This window comes from Rattus norvegicus, chromosome 1, assembly GCF_021556685.1.
Source record: "Rattus norvegicus strain SHRSP/BbbUtx chromosome 1, alternate assembly SHRSP_T2T, whole genome shotgun sequence".
In the NCBI taxonomy this organism is placed as follows: Eukaryota; Metazoa; Chordata; class Mammalia; order Rodentia; family Muridae; genus Rattus; species Rattus norvegicus.
Genome location: NC_141534.1, coordinates 105,739,408 through 105,762,337, shown reverse-complemented (window position 1 = coordinate 105,762,337; position 22,930 = coordinate 105,739,408). Strand labels below are relative to the sequence as shown.

The 22,930-nt window shown below is 49.2% G+C and overlaps 1 protein-coding gene, 2 long non-coding RNA genes and 1 pseudogene across 8 annotated transcripts in view; 2 read left to right on the top strand and 2 right to left on the bottom strand.

Annotated features, from left to right (window-relative positions):
- The window catches only part of LOC147996793 (uncharacterized), a 43,499-nt gene extending 41,969 nt beyond the window's left edge, over window positions 1-1,530 (top strand). The window contains exon 4 of the long non-coding RNA XR_015651120.1: window positions 1,140-1,530. This is a non-coding gene — a long non-coding RNA (uncharacterized LOC147996793). The remainder of the gene's footprint in view (window positions 1-1,139) is intronic.
- A 175-nt stretch (window positions 1,531-1,705) lies between these two features.
- On the top strand, window positions 1,706-9,808 carry LOC147996792 (uncharacterized). Of its 4 annotated transcripts, none has more exons than XR_015651094.1 (7): window positions 1,706-1,920; window positions 3,331-3,387; window positions 3,878-3,957; window positions 4,212-4,418; window positions 5,121-5,152; window positions 7,511-7,558; window positions 9,111-9,808. It is a non-coding gene; the product is annotated as an uncharacterized LOC147996792 (long non-coding RNA). The 4 variants fall into 4 exon arrangements; XR_015651103.1 differs by having other exon boundaries at window positions 1,706-1,890; window positions 9,111-9,757; XR_015651098.1 differs by lacking the exon at window positions 7,511-7,558 and having other exon boundaries at window positions 4,215-4,418.
- On the bottom strand, window positions 5,182-9,062 carry Klk1c8 (kallikrein 1-related peptidase C8). Of its 3 annotated transcripts, none has more exons than XM_087654487.1 (5): window positions 8,955-9,062; window positions 7,211-7,407; window positions 5,970-6,256; window positions 5,745-5,881; window positions 5,182-5,381 (listed from the first exon to the last, which is right to left on the bottom strand). In XM_087654487.1, the coding sequence occupies exons 1-5, from the start codon at window positions 9,018-9,020 to the stop codon at window positions 5,226-5,228; spliced, it is 843 nt and encodes a 280-aa protein (XP_087510613.1). In that variant the 5' UTR covers window positions 9,021-9,062; the 3' UTR covers window positions 5,182-5,225. The 3 variants fall into 3 exon arrangements, with proteins under 3 accessions (XP_087510613.1, NP_001013085.2, XP_087510620.1); NM_001013067.3 differs by having other exon boundaries at window positions 7,211-7,370; window positions 8,975-9,047; XM_087654494.1 differs by lacking the exon at window positions 7,211-7,407 and having other exon boundaries at window positions 8,975-9,062.
- Window positions 9,809-11,027: 1,219 nt separating the features above from the next.
- Window positions 11,028-22,928, bottom strand: Klk15-ps1 (kallikrein-related peptidase 15, pseudogene 1; annotated as a pseudogene).
- Window positions 22,929-22,930: the final 2 nt, after the last annotated feature.

The following is a 22,930-nucleotide window of genomic DNA, read 5'->3' as shown; positions in this document are numbered from 1 at the left end:
ATATTTGATTGGATTGAGAATTGCATTGATGGGTCACAGGAGAATCAGAGCGAAAGCCTGGCCAACAGCCTGGTGAACTCTCCCCAACTGTGCCCTAGTTTCCTCCATTTTCTCTGATCTTCATCCCCTGCCCTCAACCCACTCAGTATTTGAACTGCTTAGAGGAACCCCAAACCAGCACATCCTGATGCTCAAATGGACCCCACATTTGTCACCTGAGTCCCTCTCAGTTAGTACTGCAGAGGAGTCCCCGCCCCCAACTCCACTCTGACACATAAGTTCCTGTGTGCCAAGCGCCCTGACTAGTCCTTGTTCTAGACATGGCTGAGGTCCTTGGTTATCAGCACAGTCCAACATCTCTCAGAGACCTGGAAGGCCAGTGGAAGTAGATGATGCCCCTAAAGGCAGGCTTTTCCTGCTTCCACCCAGAAGCCATCACCGAAAGCCTGGCCTCCCTTAGCTCCCTTTCAACCAGCTTCCCTTGCCTCACAGGATGCTTGTCTAACCCAGTTTCCAGGAAGCATCACACAAGCTGTCCCTAGAAATGGACATGAGTGAGCACACAGTGTGACCCTGGCCTGGGAACTGGGTGAAGGTCATGACATGGCAGATCATGGCAGTAGACTTCAGAGCCTGGTTTCTGGGTGAGGTGGGATAAACGCCAAACACCTAGGACTTCTCACGAGGCTCACTGTGCTATCTCTGGAGCACCCTTGCAGAGGCATGGGAAGAAGAAGAGACCATGGCAGGGGAAGAAGTTCTTTCTCTATCTCTTTGGAAACCTGGAGGTCCCATGCTCTTTCCTGACAACCTGGACCAATTGTCCCTGCCCCTCTGGGACATGGAGATCCCAGTCACACAACTGGAACTCAGCCCCTTGGCTTCCAGATTTTCCTCCAAGGATATGGGACTCCTGGACAGCATGTGACATTCCCATCTCAGTATTGATGAGATGGTGTCTCTCCCCTCTGCCCCTCAGGAGCCTCAGGGGCCAGACCTAAGCCCTCCTCACCCAAGCCCAACCTCACCCTCTTCCTCTTCCAGAACCCAGCCTTCCTGCCCTTCCACTCCCACCCAGGGTCTCCACTCAGCCAAGTCGCACAGACTCTAACCCTGTCTTTCTTCTCTACTGACATCAGGCTGCTGAAGACAGTGAGGACCTGGACCTGCAGCGTTGGCTGCCAAGGAGATGAGGAATGTAGCTGACAGTATTTCCTGACACACTGCTGAGGTGCCCTGCAGCTGGGAGAGGCCAGAGCAACACTGTGAGGAGACACGAGTCTGCTGTGTCTCTTCCAGCCAGGCCCTCTCTCCTGTCCCTTCCCAGGCTGCCCTTCATGGATGTTTGCCCAGCAGGCAGCCTGGGGAGATGGCGTCTCTGGAGATCTGCTTTGCTTGCTGTCCTAGCAGTGAATGTACTGTCCCTCTTGCAACCAACTTCTTTACTGCTTAGGACAGTAAATAAAAAGTCTGTGGTTGTGGACCTGTTTCAGCCTAGGCTAATAAAAATAACATGGCCACAGAAACAAAGACTGTTCTTCCACAGGACCCCTATGTGTACTTAGGAATATTGTTTTTATTTTAGGGTTTGGGTGGGAGAGTTCATTCAGCATGGGTTGTTACAGAGAAGAAGAAATACTTAGCCTTTGACACCTAGCTGCTGTTGCAGGTTTCAGACTGACGCCCTGTCATTGAGCATCTAGACTATTTCAACTCTCATGGCAATGATCCCATTTGACCTGGGTGTATGCTTGTGTGCAGTATAAACTCCAAGAGTCCATGCTAGCCCAAATCCAGGCTAACTGAGGAGATGATCAGTTAACCTCCTCTGCGTCCTAGGCCTCTGTGCCTAAGTTGTTCTGGAAACTACACCGTTCTTTGCTCTAAAGGGTGAGACAGGAAGCATGCATTCGTGCACTCGTGAGTTCATTCATGTACTCATCCAGTCATGCATTCATCATCAGTCAGCTGGAGTTTGAGATAGGTGTACTGCGTCACAGGAGGCCAGTGGGAATGGGAAGAGTTGACCTGGTGTTGGAGATGAGCTGCAAACACTTCCCCAGGGAACTGGTTGTAGATGAGAGGGTGGAATGGAAATGAGGATGAGGATGAAGGTTGGCAGTGAGAGCTTGGAGAGAAGACCCAGGTCCCCAGAACTTTCTCCCTCCCCAGCTGACCTGATGTGTTCCTGGGAGGAGGACAGAAAGTGGGTCCTACGTGGCTGGTCCTTCATCTTCATCTTCCTGGACACTTGGTTGGTGTTCAGCATGGTAGATGGTCGGATGGCCTATGTGCATAGTGCAAGGACTGGTTTCATCGGCCTCTAGATTGACTGAAGGAGGCATAAGGGTGGCATTGTGGGCCAATTCACTGGTCAGTGTATATATAGACTGTGGGTCCTGATAATGGGTGCTAGAGGTGACTGTGGGATGTGCCTCATGCACTCTCCCAGGAGTCTCTGTGCTGAAGTAGGTTAGGACTCACAGTGGGGGCACTGTTGTTGGTGGTGGGTAATTCTGTGAGTGGTAGTAGAATTATTTTAGACTTTCTAAGTAGTGTTTCTCGTAATGTGAGTGGAAATGATGCCTTTTTAAATTTTTTTTGGGGGGGCGGTTTTTGCTGAAGTTAGAACCCAGAGCATTACACTCCACAGTGGCTCTACCCCTGAGCCATGTCCTCAGAACAACCTCATTGGAGGATTCTAGGCAGGCGCTCTACCTCTGAAGTAAGCCCCAGACCCTCACTGGGGGATTCTAGACAGGCGCTGAGCTATATTCCCATCCTCTGCCTAGTTTGGGACAGGGTCTCATGTAGCCCAGGCTGGCCTCCAGGCCAATGAGTAGCTGTGGCTAACCTTGAATTTCTGATCCTCCTTCCAAGGGCGGGGATCCCCTGAGTGTGCTACCACCTCAGTTCAGCACAGTGCTGAGGCTGGAGTACAGGACTTCACACATGCTAGGCAAGCATTCCACCAATGAAGCCACAACCCCAGGCCCCCTGGACTGCTTATATTTTATATTGTGAGACAGATAAGGTCTAGGTGTCTCTAAACTGCTCAGGCTGGCCTTGAGATGGCACTCCTCCCCAGCCTCTGGAGTACTTAGGTTGGATTCCTTATGGTGTAAGAGGAAGAAGAGAGAGAGAGAGAGAGAGAGAGAGAGAGAGAGAGAGAGAGAGAGAGAGAGAGAGAGAGAGAGGTGGGGAGGTAACTGTAGTCATGTCTCTGACTCGCCTCCCTAGTTTACATTCTCAAGAGCAAGGGCTTCATATTTCTGGGCCTGGTGCTATGCCTCTTCCTCCTGCCCACCATGTTCCTCTCCTTCCGACCAGTCTGCCGACGCCTGAACAAGATAGACTTCATCTTCAGTTTCCTCAGCATTGGCATTGGTAAGTGTCGGCAAGGACAGGGATGACTGAAGATTTCCCCACCCAAGCCCAGAGCTGCCTCCTACCCAGAGGTGTGGCTAGATTTCCAATTCTGCTGCTCTGAAGGAGATGGGTGTCTCTGTGTCTTTCTAGGGCTTTCTCTGTGGCTCACACTGGCTGTGGTCTCACTCTAGTCCATGCTGGCTTTGAATATGCCATTCTCTTGCCTCAGCATCATAAGTAGCTGGGATTAAAAGTCTATGCCCACTAGTTATGACTGATGTCTTTGTCTCCCATTTCCCTTTCCCCTCTGAGTATGTATCCATTTGTCCTGTGTGTGTGTGTGTGCATGTGCCCACTTGTGGCATGACAAGGTGGTTGTCTCTATTTCTCTCCTTTTGGGTTGTGGGGTGGTGTTCCCTGTCTAGCCTTCTGTCATTCTCTGGCCCCACCCTACTGCAAGGCTGCTGATTCTCCTCAGACTGAAGCTCTTTGTCCTCAACTGCAATAGGCTGCACCTGAAGACACGGGTATCCTGCCAGCTGGCCTTCTACCTGTGCTGGTGTGCCAGAGTCTTGATGCTGTGAACCGGTGAGGGCAGGGCCTTGGATTGAAGGGCAGGGCCTCCACAGGGCAGGGGTGGAGCCCAGGAAAGGGAGTTTAGCCTCCAGAACCAAGGTGGGACTTGGGGCGGGCCTCTGAGTAGAGTGCCCACAGCGTCCCTTCCCACAAGGACTTTGTCCTTCTTCAACCAAATGGGGATGTGGAGTTACAGTGTGCCTTTCATGGAGCAGAGGCTCAGCTACTTCTGTTGGGCCTCGTGACACTACTCATTACACTTGCAGCAGCTGTCCATTTTGGACAGAAGCTTGGAGCCCACCCAGAGTGTCTACTGCAAGCAGCTTTGTGAACTACCATGGGCCTTCCCAACAGAGGGACGCTGCAACTTCTCAGGACACTGATGAGTCCCCACAGCCAGATGCCTCTACCTCAGTCTCTGTGGCTGTTTCCATCAGACCTCCCTTGAGGTCCCATGCTTCTCCTAAGAGCAGGTAGCACACTGGGGACACAGGTGGCAAGCCCCACTCCCAGCTCCAGGGCCTATTCCTTACTGCCTGAGTCTTGGCAGGGACCCTCCTCTGAAAGTTCTACAATACTCTCAGCTGTGGCTATATCCCTCCGAGAAGACACTGGATTTTGGTCCCAAGCAGTGGGAGTAATGTGGCCCTTTTCCCAAGCCGGGTGATGATCTGCCCCGCAGGGAATGCCCCTAAGCTACTGTTCATCCTTTGTTCCAGCCCTACTAGAGATATACCCTCCAGGGGATCCAGGGGGATACTCTGTAGCCTAGCTTTGGGGACAGTCCCTATCCTTTTGTGGACAGATTCCTCCCCAGGAAGAAAAGGCTTAATTAATATAACATCCCTGCCTCTCTCCTGGCTTCTGCTTCTCAAAACAAACAAACAAACAAACAAACAAACAAACAGGCCAGCAGTCTAATTATTCAGTGTCCAACTGCTTGTCAACTCTTCCACTTTTGGTGTAGGGTTGGGTCTAGATGGTGTTGACCTTTCAGGTGTGTCTAACTTTACTAAACTTTGAGATCTGCACATGTTCAGTGCCAGAGTAGACCCCTGTGCCGTTCCCGACTTGGTCTGAGCCTTTCGTCTTTCTTTGTCTCAACCCCATCCCTTTATCCAACCGTGCATGGATCCCTATCCCTTGCTGATCTGCTTTGGAAATCCTGACCTTAGCTGGGTGGACTCCCAGCTCCAGATTCCACAAGGTAAGAGAGAATCAGAACTTGAACAAGAGTGCTGCATGGTGGGTTTTACTGAGACCAGGGGACAGTGTGACACTCAAGGGTTTTCCTTCATAACTTTTTTTATCCAGGAGGTGAACTTTATAAGTTTGGTGTAGACTGATGGCTTATTGGGTTCACCACATGGCATAGAACCCCATGACGTGATGCCTTGGAGCACACCATCACAAATGAGGGGGCCTCCTGAGTCACCCTGAAAGAAGGAGAGGGAAAAGAGTAAGAAGGAGTTGGCAGTTGGACTCTACTCGTCAACCTGGAACTGACCTCAGAGGGAGGAGGACAGGGAGACTCTAAGAGGCAGCTCTGGCTAGTAGGGTAGGTTACCTAGCTTCTGGGAGGCCATCTCTTACAGGGAGTGAGGGGTGGACAGGCCAGTCCCTGAAGCCACTCAAAGAGGAGGAATAGTACCAGCTGCAGGATCCTCCCCTCCCAGCTCTCATCACTTCCATAAGGAAGGAAGTGAAGCATCTGCTTAGACAGGGTGCAGAATTGGGAATAGAGAACCTCAGTTCCCTCTCTTAGCCCTTCACCTCACCACCGGGAGGGGCTGTCTCACCTTGCATATATCTTTGCCCCCATCCATCTCTCCTGCACATAGCATGACATCTGTCACCTCATCATTGTAGGCTTTGATGCACTTCTCATTAGACAGTAGGTGGATATTCACACACTGGAGATCATCAGGAAATTCCCCTGTGGACCAGGAGGCAAGAGGGTGGTGAGCAGACACCAGCCATGTCCTCTCTGCCTCACCCAGCTATGTTGTCTGACCCAGACTTACATTTGAGGGGTGTGATGCTGCCCCAGCCCGAGGTAAGGCAGGTGCTCCCCACCTTGGGCTCCTCAGTGGGCAGATCAATGACCTTCACACCATCTGTGATGTCAGCAGGCGTTTTAAGGTGTAGCAGCATCAGGTCATTGCTGTAGTCATTCCCAGGTTTTCGGGTGTGGTTCTTTATGATGTCCAGGTTAAAGCCAGGGTGAGGGAAGCTTTGACTCACAAGCCGGTGCTGAGCAAAGGGTTCATCTTCTAATAGGTTGTTTCGGCCCAGCCAAACCTGGTAATTGCTGAGGGAAGGGAAGGAGGTGGATTGAATGGGAAGAGGCAACCAGGGAGATTGAGCAGAATACAGGGAAAGAGGGAGGAGTGAGGGTAAAAGATAAGAGTCAGACAGAAACACACACACACACACACACACACACACACACACACACACACACGGGGGGAGAGAGAGAGAGAGAGGGAAAGAGAGAGAGAGAGAGAGAGAGAGAGAGAGAGAGAGAGAGAGAGAGAGAGAGAAAGGCACACACACACATTTAGAGACAGAGAGACAGATACAGAAGACAAGGGAAGAGGGGGGAGGGAGGAGGAGGGCCTGAGAGCTGCTCAGGTGCAGCTGGAACTGGGCTGAACTTCCCCAGTAGGTAAGGCCTGGCCCACAGCCCAAGTCTGAGCTCCCCTTCCCTAACTCCCCTCCCCCATACTAGCATCCTGCTCTCCCTCTGTACTCAGTTACCTCACCCAGATCCAGCTCTGACCAGCCCTTCCCTGTGTCCTGTGAGTGGACAGAAGGTCCTAAAGGCCAAGCTGGTCTGAGGAGAGTGAGGAATTCTCTCACATCCTACATTCAGGGACACCTTACATTCAGGAACATGACTTTGTATCCTCAGGGACCTTTAGACCTGTTCTCCAGTACTGTCAGTAGTAATAAAAGAGGACACATGAGACCCAGACCCAGACTGAGATGGGCTGAGACCCAGGGAAGAGTCACACAGTGACAGATGGCCACAGAGACACTCAGATGTGAATACAGGCAGGAGACACATGAACAATAAGACAGAAAAGAAAGAGCCAGGACTCGAACACAAGCCTGGAGAGAGGAGCAAAGAGACCCAGGAGGTCATGGACAGACCATGGGTCCTGCTCACCTGGACTTCTTTTGATTTTTAGCCAGTCCCACCATCCTGCCCTTCAGTAACCCAGCCTGTCCTGGAGTCATTCCTGTCCCCTCCATTACTCACACACTATAGCAGTGGGCAGCCGTGATCACCCAGCTGGGGTGTATCAGGACACCCCCACATTGCGGTTCATTAAAGTGGTACACAGCCACTTGCCAGGGTTGGGAATTCTTCTCACAGTTAAATCCTCCAATAATCCGAGACTGACCAGGAGGTGCAGCATCTGTAACAGGTGCACAGGGGGTGGGGTATGGTTGGAACTGATAGGGGGTATTGTTGTAGTGATGGGGTACACAGTTAGGCAGGGCTGGGACATAGCCACAGGATGTGGGGAAGGGACTCAAGTATGGCTGATCTTTGTAGGGAGATCAATGCTGTGGGGACAGAGATAACTCCTGAAGCAGAAATCAGGTACGCGTTAAGGGATGGTAGGCAGAGAGAGAGAGGTGGGGGGGGGGGATTCCAGTCCATTCTTAGTCCAATGAGAGTGAAATCAGAGGCCAAGAGGCTTTGGCATTTAAAGACTCCAAGGCTTGAGAAGATATTAAGGCTTTGGTTGGGTTTGGGAATTCTGGAAAGAGTGAGGCCCCTGATAACTAGATTTGAGCAAATAAGTGAATCCAGAACGGGAACTTGGGGATGACTTGGGGTTTCCTGGATTGGGCATGAAGCAGCCAGGTGGGATAGGAGAGGATGAGGGGTTTCCAGATCAAAGGGGCAGGGTCAAGGCTTGGATGTGGGCTCCAGTTATGGTCTGTGGTGGAGATGATACCTAAGAGGGGTGGGGCTCCTTAAGTACATAGTTTGAGACTGGACAAGCAGTGGGAGAAGGAGACTCTGGGGAATGTGAGGGAACTGTCCTTCTCATAAAGTAGGCGGGGGGCAAAAGTCAGCATGTTGGTGAGGTTCAGGGTTCTCTTGGAAGCAGCCTCAAGACAGCACAGGGTTGAAAAGGAGTTAAACAAGTCAGACAACTGTGAGGCAAAGAGGAGGAACGAGTTGGTGTGGGGTGCTAGGGTTAGGTGTTGGTTCTTGGGATGTCCTGCACAGAATGGGAACTAGAGCTGTGCAGTGGGATTCCAGAGAGACAGGACAGGAGCTGGTGGGGCTAAAAAGAACAAGAGGCCTATGGCTGAGGGTGGGGGGCTAGGGAGGGAAGAGGAGGCCAAAGCACTGTGTTTGGATACAGGGAAGCTTGGCAAGCACTTATCTGTAGTCCTAGCACACAGAAGGCTGAGGGAGGAGGATTGCCACAGACCTGAAACAATAGCTCAGCACTTATTCCCAAGAGCTGTGCAGTTGGTTTGCTTGCTACAGTATTAGGACCTGAGCTGAACTCCCCAGAACCCAGGTAAGAGGTCAGGTGTGGCAGTGTGCACCTGTAACACCAGAGATGGAAGCAGTAGGAGTCCCCTGAGGCCTTCCGGACAGCCAATTTATGTAAAGGAAACTGCCCATAGTGTGGGATTTGGGCAACCTCCTGACTCAGGGGTTGGATTCTTAGGCTCTAGGGAAAAGAACAAAATAGAGAGAGAACCGAGGTCCTAAGGTTTATCAGGCGTTGGAAAGATTTCTTGGAGAGACTGGAGAAGCTCAGAGATATCAGGTGGCTAAGGAAGGAGCAAGTTCTGGAATATGGGAGGGAACAGGGGCCTGGCATGGGAGAGAGGACTGTGAGGGACTTGGCAGTGTGCAGGGGGAGAGAGGGAGGAAGCAGGTGGTGCTTTAGAATGTAGCTGGGGACGAGGGAGAGGAGAAAGGGATATCAGGGCCAAAGGCAGCATGAGAGTCAGGGCCCTGACCCTACCTGCTTCACCCCCGTCTCACCATTCCATCCCAGGGACAGGATGAGGAACAGGATCAGGAGCCACATGGTATCAGGTGTCCAGGGGCAGCAGGTGGTGATCTTGGAGCTGAGTAGTGTCCTTGGGGAGCCTTTAAAAACTCTTCTTTCTCCCCCCAGCCCCGCCCCTGCCCTGTTGGCACCCAGATGCTGGCCAAGGCCCTGCCCTTGCTGACGGAGGTGGATTCCCTGCTCTCATCCTCTTGGCTGTGGAAGGGGAGGGCCCTGTTGCACCTGCCGTTCAGTAGACCCTAGTTCACCGTGGATACCTTCCCAGGGCTGAGATTGGGTGTGGCAGGGCCTGCTGCTCCTGGACCTGTTCGTGTTCTGGGGACCCAAGTCAGATGGCAAGGTCAGGGGTGATAGTGAAGAGGTGCAATGGGGGGTTGAAGAGCAAGTGACCCCCAACACACAGCTCTAAGGAAGGTCCTGCACTTCAAGACCAAGAATACCCTCAGTAACCAGCCATTAGAACAATCCTTTGCACCAGTGATAGACTAGAAGGCTACAAGCTCCCCTCAGATACGTCCTTTTTGTTGAGAATGCCAAAATTCTTTTCTTTTTGGACTTAGACTCTGGATCACTGATTTTATTGTTCCTATTAGAAGTATGGAAACTGGGTATAGTGGAGCACTCCTTCAATCCCAGCACTTTGAAGCCTCAGGCAGGCAGATCTCTGTGATTTTAGGCCCTAATAATCTGATGTAGACCAACCAGGTCTACATGGTGATTTTCTGGACAGCCAGGGTTATATAAAGAGCTGTCTCAAAACAAACCAATAAAATAAAATAAGATAAATAGAAGTTATGGTGCACATTACCACTCCTGTCCACTCTTTGGTTCAAGAATATGAGAATTTGGGTTATTCCTGGGGAGTGTCACATGCCCTGAACAGTGTTGGAGTCACAATGACTTTTTCTTGTTTACTAGGTAAGGATACTCAAGGTCCCATCCTTCAAAGTCCCAAAGATCAGGACTAACTGCCTTCCCTGGGCAAGATTTTCCCCACAGGGACTGTATGGTGGTCACACCTGTAACCTCAGCACTTGGGAAGTGGAGGCAGGAGGATCAGAAGTTCAAGGTCAGCTCAGCTACAGAACAAGTTCTAGGTCAGGCTACATGAGACCTTGTCTTCAAAAAGAAGTGTGTGTGGGACTGGGTGGGATTGGGATGCAGGCTAAGTGCCCTATAGGGGGTTGGTTTTGTGCTGCTTATATTCAGTGCTAAATTCTGTACCCCAAGATCCTGTTGCTTCAAGACCAGTAGATCCTCATGTACCAGGTTTTGTTGTGCAAATCTTGCCCCCAAGTTTTCTGCCATTGGTTACTAAAGATGCCTACAGCTAATAGGCAGAAGAGAGATAGGCAGACCTTGAAGTTCCTGGGCTTGGGGGTCTCAGGCACGGACCATGAGAAGAAAAGGATATGGGAGGAGGAAGAAGTTATCATTGGGTAGGTGGTTTATGAGTGCATTTCCATGAGGGCCAGCCCCTTGCAGTAGGAGCGGCCCAAGTGGAACATGGAGAGTCTCATCTTGGGGATATTGACAAGGAAGTAGACAAAAGAGCACAGAAGGCTGATATCTGCCCACCTTAGTGCTTTAAGGCTTATTATAAATATAAATGTTTTGAGTCTTTTATTTGGGGACTAAATGATCTAAGGTGAGGTAGAAACTCCCCAATATTATTTAACATAAAAATATCCTAAACATAGAAGTCACACCCTTATTGAGAAGGTTGCATTGACACTATTTTCTTTTTTCTTTTTTTAACAGAAGGTTTCTCTGTGTAGCCCTGGCTATCCTGGAACACACTTTGCAGTCCAGGCTGGCCTCAAAGTCAGAGATCTACATGCCTTTGATTCTTGAGTGCTAGGATCAAAGACCAACCCCACCACCCTACCAACACTGTTTTCTTCATGTGAAACAGGTGACAGCAGAAGGGGAGAGGCCCTGGCTAACAGTGTATGTTGATATGCAGAGGAGCTCAGCTTTCTCAGGAAAGAATGCGGCTGCTGGCCAGCAATGGGGGATTCTTAGTCAGAACCCAGGTTGTCCTTGAGGGACATAGGTGGTGGGCCACATAGGTGGTGGGCCAATGAGGCAGTTCCTTCTCATATTTTTCAGAATCCATTCCCACGTAGCTGCAGACCTTTGTGTAGGCTCTAGGCTTGGTGGTAGTATCTCAGGGGACATCACCCCAGGATACCAAGGGTCCTCTAGAGTCACCCTGTGGACACAGGGTATGGGTTTTCCTCAATATTTTATTCTAGGGAGTGAGAGGATGCACACCAACTCCTCCTGTCTCAACCTTCCAAGTTCTGGGTGACAGGTGTGCACCGCCCTGCCTGTTCTTCCTGGTGTTGGAGATGGAAGTCAGGTCACACTACCAACCAACCGAGTTACACCCCAACACACTGTCGCCCTTACTCTAACCAACCACTACTTTTCATCAATGAAATCTTGAAACAACCCAGCCCAGGAAACTCAAACACTAACCCAAACCTGATTCAACACAACCCAAGAGAACTCAGTCCCCCATGTTCAGTACCCAGCCCCCCTCAGTTCAAGTCAGATGCCCTCTGAAATCTAAATATCATCCTCATCTAAAGCCAAACTAAAGCTGTGCTCTTTAAACACAAACCAACTCTGGTCTTTGCTTATTTTTTACCCCTGTCACAAACCCACACCATCCAATGCCAACCAAAATATCCTCCCCATCCTGAGTCAAAACAAACTCCCTCCATGCCTTCCCAGACCATATAATCTGTTCCATGCCCCCATCTCTATCCCTCTTTCAACCTCACCATGATTCTAACTGATCCTGGAACTTCATCCACACTCAAACACAGAATTGTCTCTGCTCCAAAGCGAAGAAAATTCAAGGAACCCTCCTTGTCCTATTCTGTCTGAATTCAGTTTCCAACTTGACACAGACCAGGATCATCTGAGGCGTCTCAATTGAGAGGTTGCCCAGAGCGTGTCTGTGGGAAGTTGTCTTGATCGCTGGTCCAATAGTTTCCAACCCACTGTGGGCACCATCCCTAGGCAAATGGGACTTGGCTGTGTAAGAAATTGAGAGATGTCTCACTGATTAAGAGCACTGGCTACTCTTGCATAGGACTCAGGTTTGATTCCCAGCACCCACAAGGCAGTTCAGAACTATCTGTAATTTCAATCTCAAGGCCATCTTCTGACCTTCCTGTGCACTACAGACTTGTGATGCACAGACATACATACATGCAGGGGAAATACTCATACATGAGAGGGGGGTCTAGCTGAACAGGAGTCAGTGAGCAAGCCAGCGATGGTTTCTGCTGTGGTTCACCCTTGATTTCCTGCCCTGACTTCCCTCAATGGCAAAGAATAAGGTGTAAGCTAAATGATTTCCTTCCTACCCAAGATGCTTTTGGTCAGAGTATTTTATCACAGCAACAGCAAATTAAGCTAGGATACATCCCATTCCCTCCTTTACCCAGGAGTCTGTGCCACCGCCCTCAACACAGTCACAGAAAATGGTGGGCAACAGGCAACCAACCGGGGTAGTACTCATTGCAAGATGCCTCAGAGATAATGCTGATGTTGGCACAATGCAATGTATCAGGGAGTCTCACTGAAGAGAACAGATGGCTTAGAGTATATTCAATCCCTTTGCTCCTTGTCCCCTCCATTCAAGAACCCCAGAGGACAGCATTGCTGGAATTCCTACACCCAGCCCCATCCATCCACTGACCTTGTGACCTGTGACTCCCTGTGGCTCCAGGTTTGTTGTATGATAACAGGCCCCACCACCTGACACCACACAGTCCTCACCTATGAGGGAGCAACATGTGGACAGAGCCACTGGGCACAGCTTGGGTGTTAGACTGGCAGGCTGGAAAAGTCCCAACAGCATGATGCCATGCCAGTGGGTGCGAGCCTTGTAGCTTGGATGTGGGATGATGCGAGAGACAGAGCACAGTTGTTCTGGGGCATCGAACTTTCGAAGGTCGTGCTCTCCCAGGTGCACTCTCATGAAGCTGTGTGAGAGAGTAAGAGTAGACAAAGTGGTCAGAGTGGATGATCTGGGATTTTCTGAGAACTTTTTTGTTTTCTCAAGTCCTTGAAGCCAGTGGCTACAACCGGGACCCCTTCAGAGACCAGGAGTTTCTGGGTGTGATGTTTCATGCTTTTAACCCCAACACTTGGGAGTCAGAGGCAGGTGGATTTTTCTAAGCCTGGTCTACACAGTGAGTTCTAGAGAAAACTGGGTTTCACAGTGAGACTCTGTCTCAAGAGCAAACAAAGAAACAAATAAACAAAATCAAAACAATGAAAAAAAGAAAACCAGGAGTCCCAAATGAGGTAAACAAGTAGAATTTAGGCTCCAGGTTGGGCCCCTTTCCTTCCTTCAGAATAGAAAATGCTCACTGCCCTGACCCCTTCTGCATCAGGGGTCCAAAAGATGGGGCATTTACCATCTTCTCTTTCTCCTTTAGGAATGCACAGCAGTTGAATCCACTCCCTCCCCACCCAGGGCCTTCACCTCCAGCCTACCCATCTTTCAGAAACCAAGAACTTGGGTTACTTCCCCACCAAAGCCACAGTCTATGATCACAAACCTAGAAGTTTCCAGTTGTCGTCACACACCCCGGCCCCCATACCCTTCCTTTATACCGAGTTTGGCAGTGGGCAGCAGTCAACACCCAGTGTGGGGAGATGAGGAATGCACCACAATTGAAGCAGCCACAAGAGGGCCACTTGCCATGGCTGTGAATGAAGCACACACTCCTCTTCTAACACCTTGTCACCATCCTGTGCTGTGGAGAGATACAGGTAGAAGATCTCTCCCCATCTCTGGCTTTTCAGGATTCCTGCCTCCTCCTCACCCTATCCTCACAGGCTTCACCCAAGTCATTTGTTTATTAAGAAATTGCTGGGTGTGTCATTGCTCCTCCTAGCCAAAAAAATAAAAAAAAAGAAAAATCCCTGCTAGGTTTGGGGATGGCTCCTGGGTAAGGCACTTGCTGCCTGAAGACCCAGTTTGGATCCCCAGCACCCACATGAACAGTCAGGTGTTGCAGCACAAGCCTGCAACCCTACTGCTGGAGCCTGGGGGAGGGAGACAGTTGGATCCCAGGGCTGGCTGACCAACTAGTGTAAAGGTCTGTGAGAAACCCTGTCTCAAACAAAAGAAAGGAAAAGAAAAAAATGGAGGGCTAAAGAGATGGCTCTTGGGTTAAGAACCCAGATTACTTTGCTGAAGGCCTGATTAAAGTTCCTAGCACCAAAATGATGGTTCACAACTTGTAACTCTAGTTTTAGGGGATTTGACACTTTCTTTTGGTATACAGGAACACCTACAAACACACATGTGCACATGTGCATGCACATTTTTGAATGCCTGCATTCCTATGAACACGTGTGATTAAAAAGGAAATAAATTCTTAAAACAAAGAGAAATAAATAAGAAGTGACAGAGGCTCTGGCCTCCACACACACTGCACCTATGAGTATACATGCGTATCACACGCACACACACACACACACACACTCAGACACACACATACACACACACATACACACACACACAGGCAAACACACACACACATGCATACACAAACATACTTCCACTTGTCTTGAAGTTCTATATTCTGGTTTTGACAGTTGCTTCCTGTACTTGCAGTGAGGACTTGACTCCTATGTTTGCATGTGCGCATGTCCATGGGAGTACACATGTGCCTATGAGGTCAGAGGACAACCTCAGTGTCATTCTTCAGGCAGATGTACCTCGAGTACTGGGATAGATTACTCTCACTGAACCTGTGCTCATTGACTGTGTTAGGCTGGCTGTCCAGTGACCCTCGGGAACCCACTGGGTCTATGCCTACTACCCAGGGCTGCATTATGGCTTATGACAGGTTCCGAGGGTCAAACACAGATCTGCAAACCTGTACAGTAAGCAGCTCACTGACTGGACTCTCACTGACTGACCTGTCTCCCCAGCCGGACTTTGGACTCTTGGGGTTTGTTTTTCTCAATACTAAAAAGTGGGTACGGTCATGAAACTCAGAAGGGGCCTATGGGTGTCTGTGTGTGGTGATTTGTGCCTGAAGCATTCTAAGTCCTTGAAACACTATGAATTGATTTATTCATTCAGTGTTTTGAGGCAAGGTCTCACACTGTTGCACAGCCTGGCTTAAAACTTGTAACTGGGGCAGTCTGAACCAATGAGTCTTCTCTATTTGGTTCCTTAGGTTCTGGGATTATACTTGCTACTTTAAACAAAGGACACCCGTTTATTTATGGAGGTGTCCATGAGGATTTTCAGGTTGGTGATGGTAGGTATGGCTGAAGTATGACAGACATATGTGCAGATCTAGTTACAACATCAAATCCACAATTTAAAGGCTGGGGACATGAAATAGTAACTGGGAATGTCCTTGCCTTGCAAGCACAAGGAATCCAGTAAAAAGTCTGGCTTGGTGGTGCATGCTTATAACTCCATAAGCTACAGTGCCTGAAGGCAATCAGATCCCTGGAGCTCACCTGGGCTAACCAGTGAGCAATGCACCTCTTACAAACTCTGCATTAAAAAACAAAGGTGGTGCTGGAGAAATGGCTCACTGGTTAAGAGCACAGGCTGCTCTCACAGAGGATCCAGTGTCAATTTCCAGAAACCACATGTTGCCCATGACTCTCTGTAATCCCTGTTCCAGGGGATCTGATGGCCTTTTCTGACCAATGAGGGCACCAGGCACACACACTGTGCACATATATGAATACAGACAAAACATTCCTTCAGATAAAATAATAAAATGATGCAAGGCAGGCAGTTCCTGACATTTATGTGCACATACTGGATGTATAGACATTTGCACACAAAGAAAAAATGTATTTTAAACACAAGCCATTTTGAAGAACTCAGGGACTCATACACTCACATGTAGAGTGAGTACTCAGATATCCCCATTCCTCCACCAACCCAGACCACATACAGATACCACCAGATACAGAGCTGCGATGTTAAGGTCAAGAAAACTAGCAGGAGAGCACAGACAGGGCAACAGGACAACTAATGTTTAAGGACACTCTTTGAAGTTCACAAGGGGTGGGGGGACCTTGTTCTTGCCTCCTAACAGGAACACACACACACACACACACACACACACACACACACACACACACACACAGAGAGAGAAAGACAGAAACAGAGACAGAGAGAGACAGAGAGACAGAATGAGAAGAAGAAGAGAGAGAGAGCTAAAGAGAGACAGAAAGAGACAGAGAGAGGCAGAGAGACAGAGACAGACAAACACACAGATAGAGACAGAGACAGACACACATAGAGACTAATATAATCAGGACACTACAGCAATGTTCTTGCCCCACTCTTCCAAGGTCAAGATCATGACAGACACCTACACCTGTCCTGGACTATTACAACCAAGCCATCTGTCTACACTGTGCCCTCTACCTTCCAAGGTCAGGATTACAGGCAAGGACCTGAGAGGCTGTGGGAGTGCTGATGTGGCAGTTGAGGGGCTTAACAGAAGAAGGGTGAGGTTGCCCTGTGGAGGAGGGAACTGGCTGAACAGTTGGGCATTGAGCTGCACCTAGCCGGTCCCAGCTGGAGGAGGGTGGAGGCTCTGGCTGGGTGCAGCAGACAGCTGAGGCAGAGCCCAAGGAGAGCCCAAGGGGAGGCTTGGCCACCATGGGGGAAGGCTGAGAAGCCTATGCAGAGGTCATGTGGGGAATAGGAGGATCGTTAATGGACACTGCTTACAGATTTCTGCAGGGCAGAAAGCATTAGGTTACATTGAAAATTTCCACAAGAAGTGTGATAGAGTTTGGTCTGTGGTTGGACTGTCACCCAGGGTGACCTTGGTTTATGTGCCATCCCTGATTCCAACCAGCTCCTTAGTAAATGAAGGCAATAGTCATCCTTCCACAATGTGAGTCCCAAACTCCATTATTCAGGCCTGATAGCAGGTATCATCTGTGTCATCTCACATGTTCTGAACTTATTTTGGGGGAAAGGTTTTCTCACTAAACATTGAGCTTAGAGACTGGCTGGACTGGGTGGCCAGCAAGCCCCAGGGTTCCCCTGTCTCCACCTCCCTTCTCTGGAGTTTTACCAGCATGCAGCAGGGCTTTCCATGTGGGTACTGGGGATCTAAACTCAGACACTCATGCTTACACAGTAAGTGCTGTATCCACTGGGTTTTTCCCAAATCCTCTCCCTTACACGATCACTGTGTCCTCTTGGGAGATGGTGCTTGGGCTTCCTTAATAGAGAGAAAATTAAGCTCAGATAGGGGCAAAAGCTATGTAGAAGGCCATGGTGAGGAGAGTCTAGAGTTCACATTCCCAGCTTCCAGCCACCTCTTTGGAACACGATAGTGCCAGGAGAATTTATTATAACTGGGGCATACTGAGGGCTCCTGATGGATCTTGGGGAGGAGTTTGAACTAAGTTTTCCAGTAGGACATATTATTATATGCTGCCCAGGCACATACTGCCTCTAAGACACACAAAGTGACAACCTAGGAGCTCTCACACCCTGCCAAGTATTGTCCAGGGTTTGGGCTTTGGGAGTGTGCCTTCCCCACCCATTAGCATTGATATCATCTGCATGTCCTCTTGCCTGCACCAAGCTGGTTGCAGTTATCCTCTTGGGCCAACAGAGTAGAGGCAAAAATGTAGGTTAGCCAGTTCAGTGACTCTGTTCCAGGAACTTGACTGATATAGAACTGATGATTACACCAGCCGGTTCAGCAACTCTCTCCCAGGAACTAGCTGATCATAAAGTTAGATTGCAATCTTGAAAACAATCTTGAGAAACATGAAGCATCTCCTTGTGATTTTTCACGTATTCTTGACATTTTCCAATGATGCTATCCCTACCCGCTTGGGTTGTGGCTTCTTCCTTTAAATACCCCTTCCCCCAGCTACTCAGGGTCGAACTCCTCTACCTCTGCATGGGATATGAGTCTCGACCCTAGTGCACTGGTTCCTATCAATAAACCTCATGGGATTACAAAAGGACGGTCTCTCATGAGTTCTTGGGGGTGTGGGGTTGTGTCATCCCGAGATTTGAGTGAGGGTCTCCCTGCTCCGGGAGTCTTTCACAGGGTTGCTCCTTGGGTGTGAAGCAGTCTTGGTTGACTGTGAGATTCTTAGGCTGGGCTGATGGGAAGGTACAGACCATGCTGTGGTACAGTGAGGTAATGCCTGTGAAGTATGTGTGCAAATCATAAAATCAGGCTAATGGGTAAAAACCAATTAAGATACATGGTTACGACATTTGCTCTGGAGCAAGGTGGACTGAGTTTAAATCCTGTTCAGACACATAATACTTCGTGCCTTTGAGCATATCACTCAGTCTTTCTGTGCCGTGTTTTCCTCATTTAAGAGGCAGGAATGGTAAGTCCCCTCTACAGCAACATTGGTGGCTGGGGTTCCTGCTGCCTGGAAGTCAGTGCTGAGTTACAGTATCTGGGCACAGAACTCATGGGAATAAATAAAGTCAATGGAAGAAGATACTTTGTTTTTGAGTCATACTTTCTTTTTGTTTTTCCGCCCAAGGATTTTCTGTGTAGCACTGGCTGTCCTGGAACTCAGTCTGTAGACCAGGCTGACCCCAACTCAGAAATCTCCCTGCCTCTCCCTGCCTCCCAAGTGCTGGGATTAAAGATGCTCACCACCATCCCTGGCTGTTTCTTTTTAATCTGACAGACATGACATCCTGTTCTGTATCCCTAAAGCCCCTCGACCACAACCCTGTTTACAGTTGAGGGACTGGAGGGATGGGAGAGGTGAGTGAGTGTGGGAGGCCCCAGTGTGAAGCAGCACCACAGAGCCAGGAACAGGGGTTCTGTTGTGCTGTGCAAAGTGAATAAAAGTCGGTTTTGCACTTAGAGGAATTAGCCACTAGGTGGCACCAGGAAGTCTTTTTCTCTATCTGAGGGAAGAGGGAGCTGTCTTGATCCTTGTGTCAGAGGAACAAGTGTGGGAAATTGTCCTGTGTTTGAGGGAAAAGGCTGAACTCTGGCCCCGTGGTTCTCGGTAGGAGAGCTTGGGTCTGGGTCCCTGGGTCTAAGGGATGAGGGCTTGTGTGTGGACCCCTGGGATTAAGAAAGGGGGATCCTGGTCCTAGAGCTTTGGGTCTGAGTGATTGAGGGCTGGGGTCTGAACTAAAGCAGAACCTCTGGAGTCTGCACTCCAGGGTTGCTTTAGGAAGGATAGTCTTGCACAAAAATATGAAGAGCATTTGAAAGTGTAGGCTGAGTACAGGCGCCTGTCTGCCCCAGGATCTAGGACCGTGTACTCTTGTCTTCCCCAACGTTTCCCAGGCAGTGAGGACTTTCTGCTCTGAGTGCCTTAAGCCAAGTTGTGGAGCCTGCTTTCTATTAAAGGAACTGCAATCTGTTGATGCCCACACCGACAGGGCACTGAGTACTGGGCATAAGCCTGCGGGATTAAAAAACACACACATGCAGGTTATTCCTGTTAAGAAAGAATGTCCTTCTGTAGCTTTATTTACTAAATATATACCCCAAGTTGACCAGGTGGAAAAACCCGGGAAGCACAATGGGAAACCCAGGCTCAAGACTTCTGTAACAAAAGAATGAATACGTGCCCCAAATTTACTGGGGAGAAATCTAGGAAGACCAGCCTAGATCCCAAAAACAAAAGACTGGGAAGACAAAAGGCATGAACCAATTGACCATTGCCCAGATGTGTGGATACCAGGCCAGGCTGTTCCTTTGTTAGGAACAAAAGGCTTCAACATGCATCATCAGGGCTCAGCAGGGGTCAAACCCTGCAAGGGACCCAGAAGGGTCTGACAAGGGGGTGAAACACTGCAGGGCACCCCGTAGGCTGTGACAGCTGTCCCCAGAGAGCATTCAGTAGGGGGACATGTTTGAGATGAGTGTGGGATTCAATCTGCCAAGGTCCACGAGTCACCTTCTAGGCTGGGCATGAGACCCAGTGGCTACAGCCCTCAGAAGGGTGTCACCATCCATGAGAGCAGAGTCGTCCTCAGCATTTCCCCTCTCCATGGTCTGTCCTACAGGCATTGATGGCTTCTGTCCCCTCCTCTCCATGCTGGCTAGTTTAACTTGACACAAGCTAGAGTCATCTGAGAGGTTTGGTGGTGGTCTTACATCACAGCCATAATAACTCTAACCAGGACAGCATGGCTGTGAGCATAGCAGCTGCGGAGCCATGGGCACAGCTAGCGTACCACTGTGGATGACAGCTGTGCTCACAGTGTAGCTTCAATAACCACAACACGCATGTTCGTATGCATATACTAATATGCAACATTGAGACATCTTTGGATGTAAAATTAGATCTAATTCAGCCTCCAGTGTAAATCTGGATGTCTCATGTCCCATGAGCAAATATTTGCACATAGAGTCTGGATGTGCAAGGAGGGAGTCCCAAAAAGTTTGCCCTCGAAGGAGGGGAAAATGCTGACATATACTGAGGCCACAACTCTGTGCCTCAGAGTTGGTTGGAATCTGATCTAATGTGTCCTTAGATGTTGGATCTCTGGGGCTGAGTCTGCAATTCCAAATCTCCACGAAAGGGCTTTGTGGGCCCCAAGAGCTTTGTGAGTGAGAGACAGAATTAGTCTTTGTTCTACTTAATCTGTGAGACATCCATTGTTTTTAAGGGTACATGGAAGTTCTGTGTTTGCGTGTGAATGATAATGCCCGAAATACAGGACCTCCTCTGTGAAAGTGATTTTTTCCTCAAGGGAACATGGTATATTTAAGATTCATAGGATTAGTCACCGTGTGTGTGTGTGTGTGTGTGTGTGTGTGTGTGTGTGTGTGTGTGTGTGTATACTGAGACATATTCACAGAGCTAAACAAAGAGAGTACAGGGTCATCCAGTCATCCACCCCAAAACCCTCCACTGTAGAGATTCAGAACTGCAGACCCAGACTGTAGAGACCCAATATTCATACACCAACCTGCTAGATCAGATTCCAGGAACCCTCAGTGTCCTTAGAAGGTGAGAGCTGGAGAAGATGTAAGACAAGAGTCAGGTGGAGGCTGAGACTCTCACTCACAGGACTGAACCTTAGAGACTGTGGCAGACAGTGATGGAGGCAAGGGGCCTGGCAGAGAGGATCGGAGAGAAGGTTAAACTGTGTTCAGTGGGATCCTGGTAGGTCCAGCACAGAGCCCTACCCCAGACACCATGATGTTCATCTTCATTGGAGAGGGCCTTCCTGTCTCCCTGTGTCTCTGGACACCCTGTATGGCCTCACAGCTCCTCTTACCCCCTTTACCCCGGACTCCCCATGTTTCTGCTGCTCTGTCTTGATGGTTCACAGTCCTGGGTCACTGCACACTGTCCTCATTGCTGTGAAGACCACGCCACTGCCTGTGCTGTTCTCCTGGGATGAACATTCTGGAAGATTCCTGTTTGCAGGTATGGCCCTTGTCACAGGATTTTCATGAAAATGTGTGTCTGTGGAGTGTAGACTGTAATGGATGCTGACAGCCTGTGCCTGGTCAGTGTAGTCAAGTATTTTCCAGGGATGGGGCCAGCTCACACATGGAGCTCCCTAGGGAGCCTTCTGATCTAAAATTAGACAGTTGACATCCTACCTAGTCCATTGCAAATAACCAATTACATGGTATTTCTCCTTTTCTTTTCCCCCTCTTTTTTGCCTCTCCCTCCTCATTTCTTTCCCCCTCTCCCCCCTTCTCTCCTTCCTGCTGTCCTTCCTCCTCTCCCTTCTTCTCTCCTTCCTCCTTTCTCTCCTCATTTCTCTCTGCTTTCTTCTCCTCCTCCTTCCCCTCTTTATTCCCCCTCTTATTTTTCTATGTTTTTTTTGGGGGGGTGCAAAGTCTCTCACTGATTCAGCTAGACTGCTTGGCTAACAAGCAGGAATCTGTCTCCCCTCTCCAGGAGACAAACGTTGTCATTCCTGGCTTTTATGTGCATGCTGGGGATGCCTACTCAGGTCCTTGCACTTGCACAGGGATCACCTTATTGACCGAGTCACTGACCTTGCCTAGATCCTCTAATCTTCACAATTTTCATTTTTAATTTTATTCAAATCTTCCTCCACAGTTGTTTTTCCGGCCTTGCTTAATGCTTACATGTTAGATATTATTGATATCTTCCCTTATCTCCATATATATATATATATATATATATATATATATATATATATATTAGGCATTCTTTCTTTTTTTTATCGTGTCAAGCCAGGAGAGGAAGAGAGGAAGAGAGAGAGAGAGAGAGAGAGAGAGAGAGAGAGAGAGAGAGGAGAAAGAGGAGAAAGAAGAGAGTCAGAGAGAGAGAGGAAGGAGGAGATTAGGCATTCTTTCTAAAAAGATTTTTAAAAATGATTTATTTATTATTATTTTAGGTGTATTGGTGTCTTTCCTGTATGTGTTTCAAATGCCCTGGAAGTGGAGTTAGAGGCAGTTGTGAGCCCCCTGTAGGTGCTGGGAATTGAACCTAGGTCCTCTGGAAGAGCAGCCAGTGGTCTTAACGGCTAAGCCATCTCTTGAGCCCCTTATTAGGACATTTCTAACCCAAAGTGGAATCCACCAAATGACCCTTCACATGCTTATGGTACACTCACCAAGACCTTTTCCTGGATTGTCCCTGGCTCCCCATGCCCTGTGATCTCCATCAAAAAGAATTCACCTGAGGTGCAGAGAGCTTTGTGTAGAAGATGGGAGTTTATTGCAGAGTGAGGCACTCAAGGGGGAGCATGGACTATGTCCTGGTCTACACTTTAGGCAGGCTTCACCCTATTCCCAAAGCCTCTAGGGCAGGCAGCTTTTCCTGGAGGACTTGGTTTTGTTGGTGTGACTCACAGGCCCAGTTGGATGGGGGAGTGGAGCATCCATGTTGTTTCTCAGCCTCCTTGTAGGGTATGATCTCACTGGACTTCAGCTCCTGGAGTAGCTCAGGCACCATCT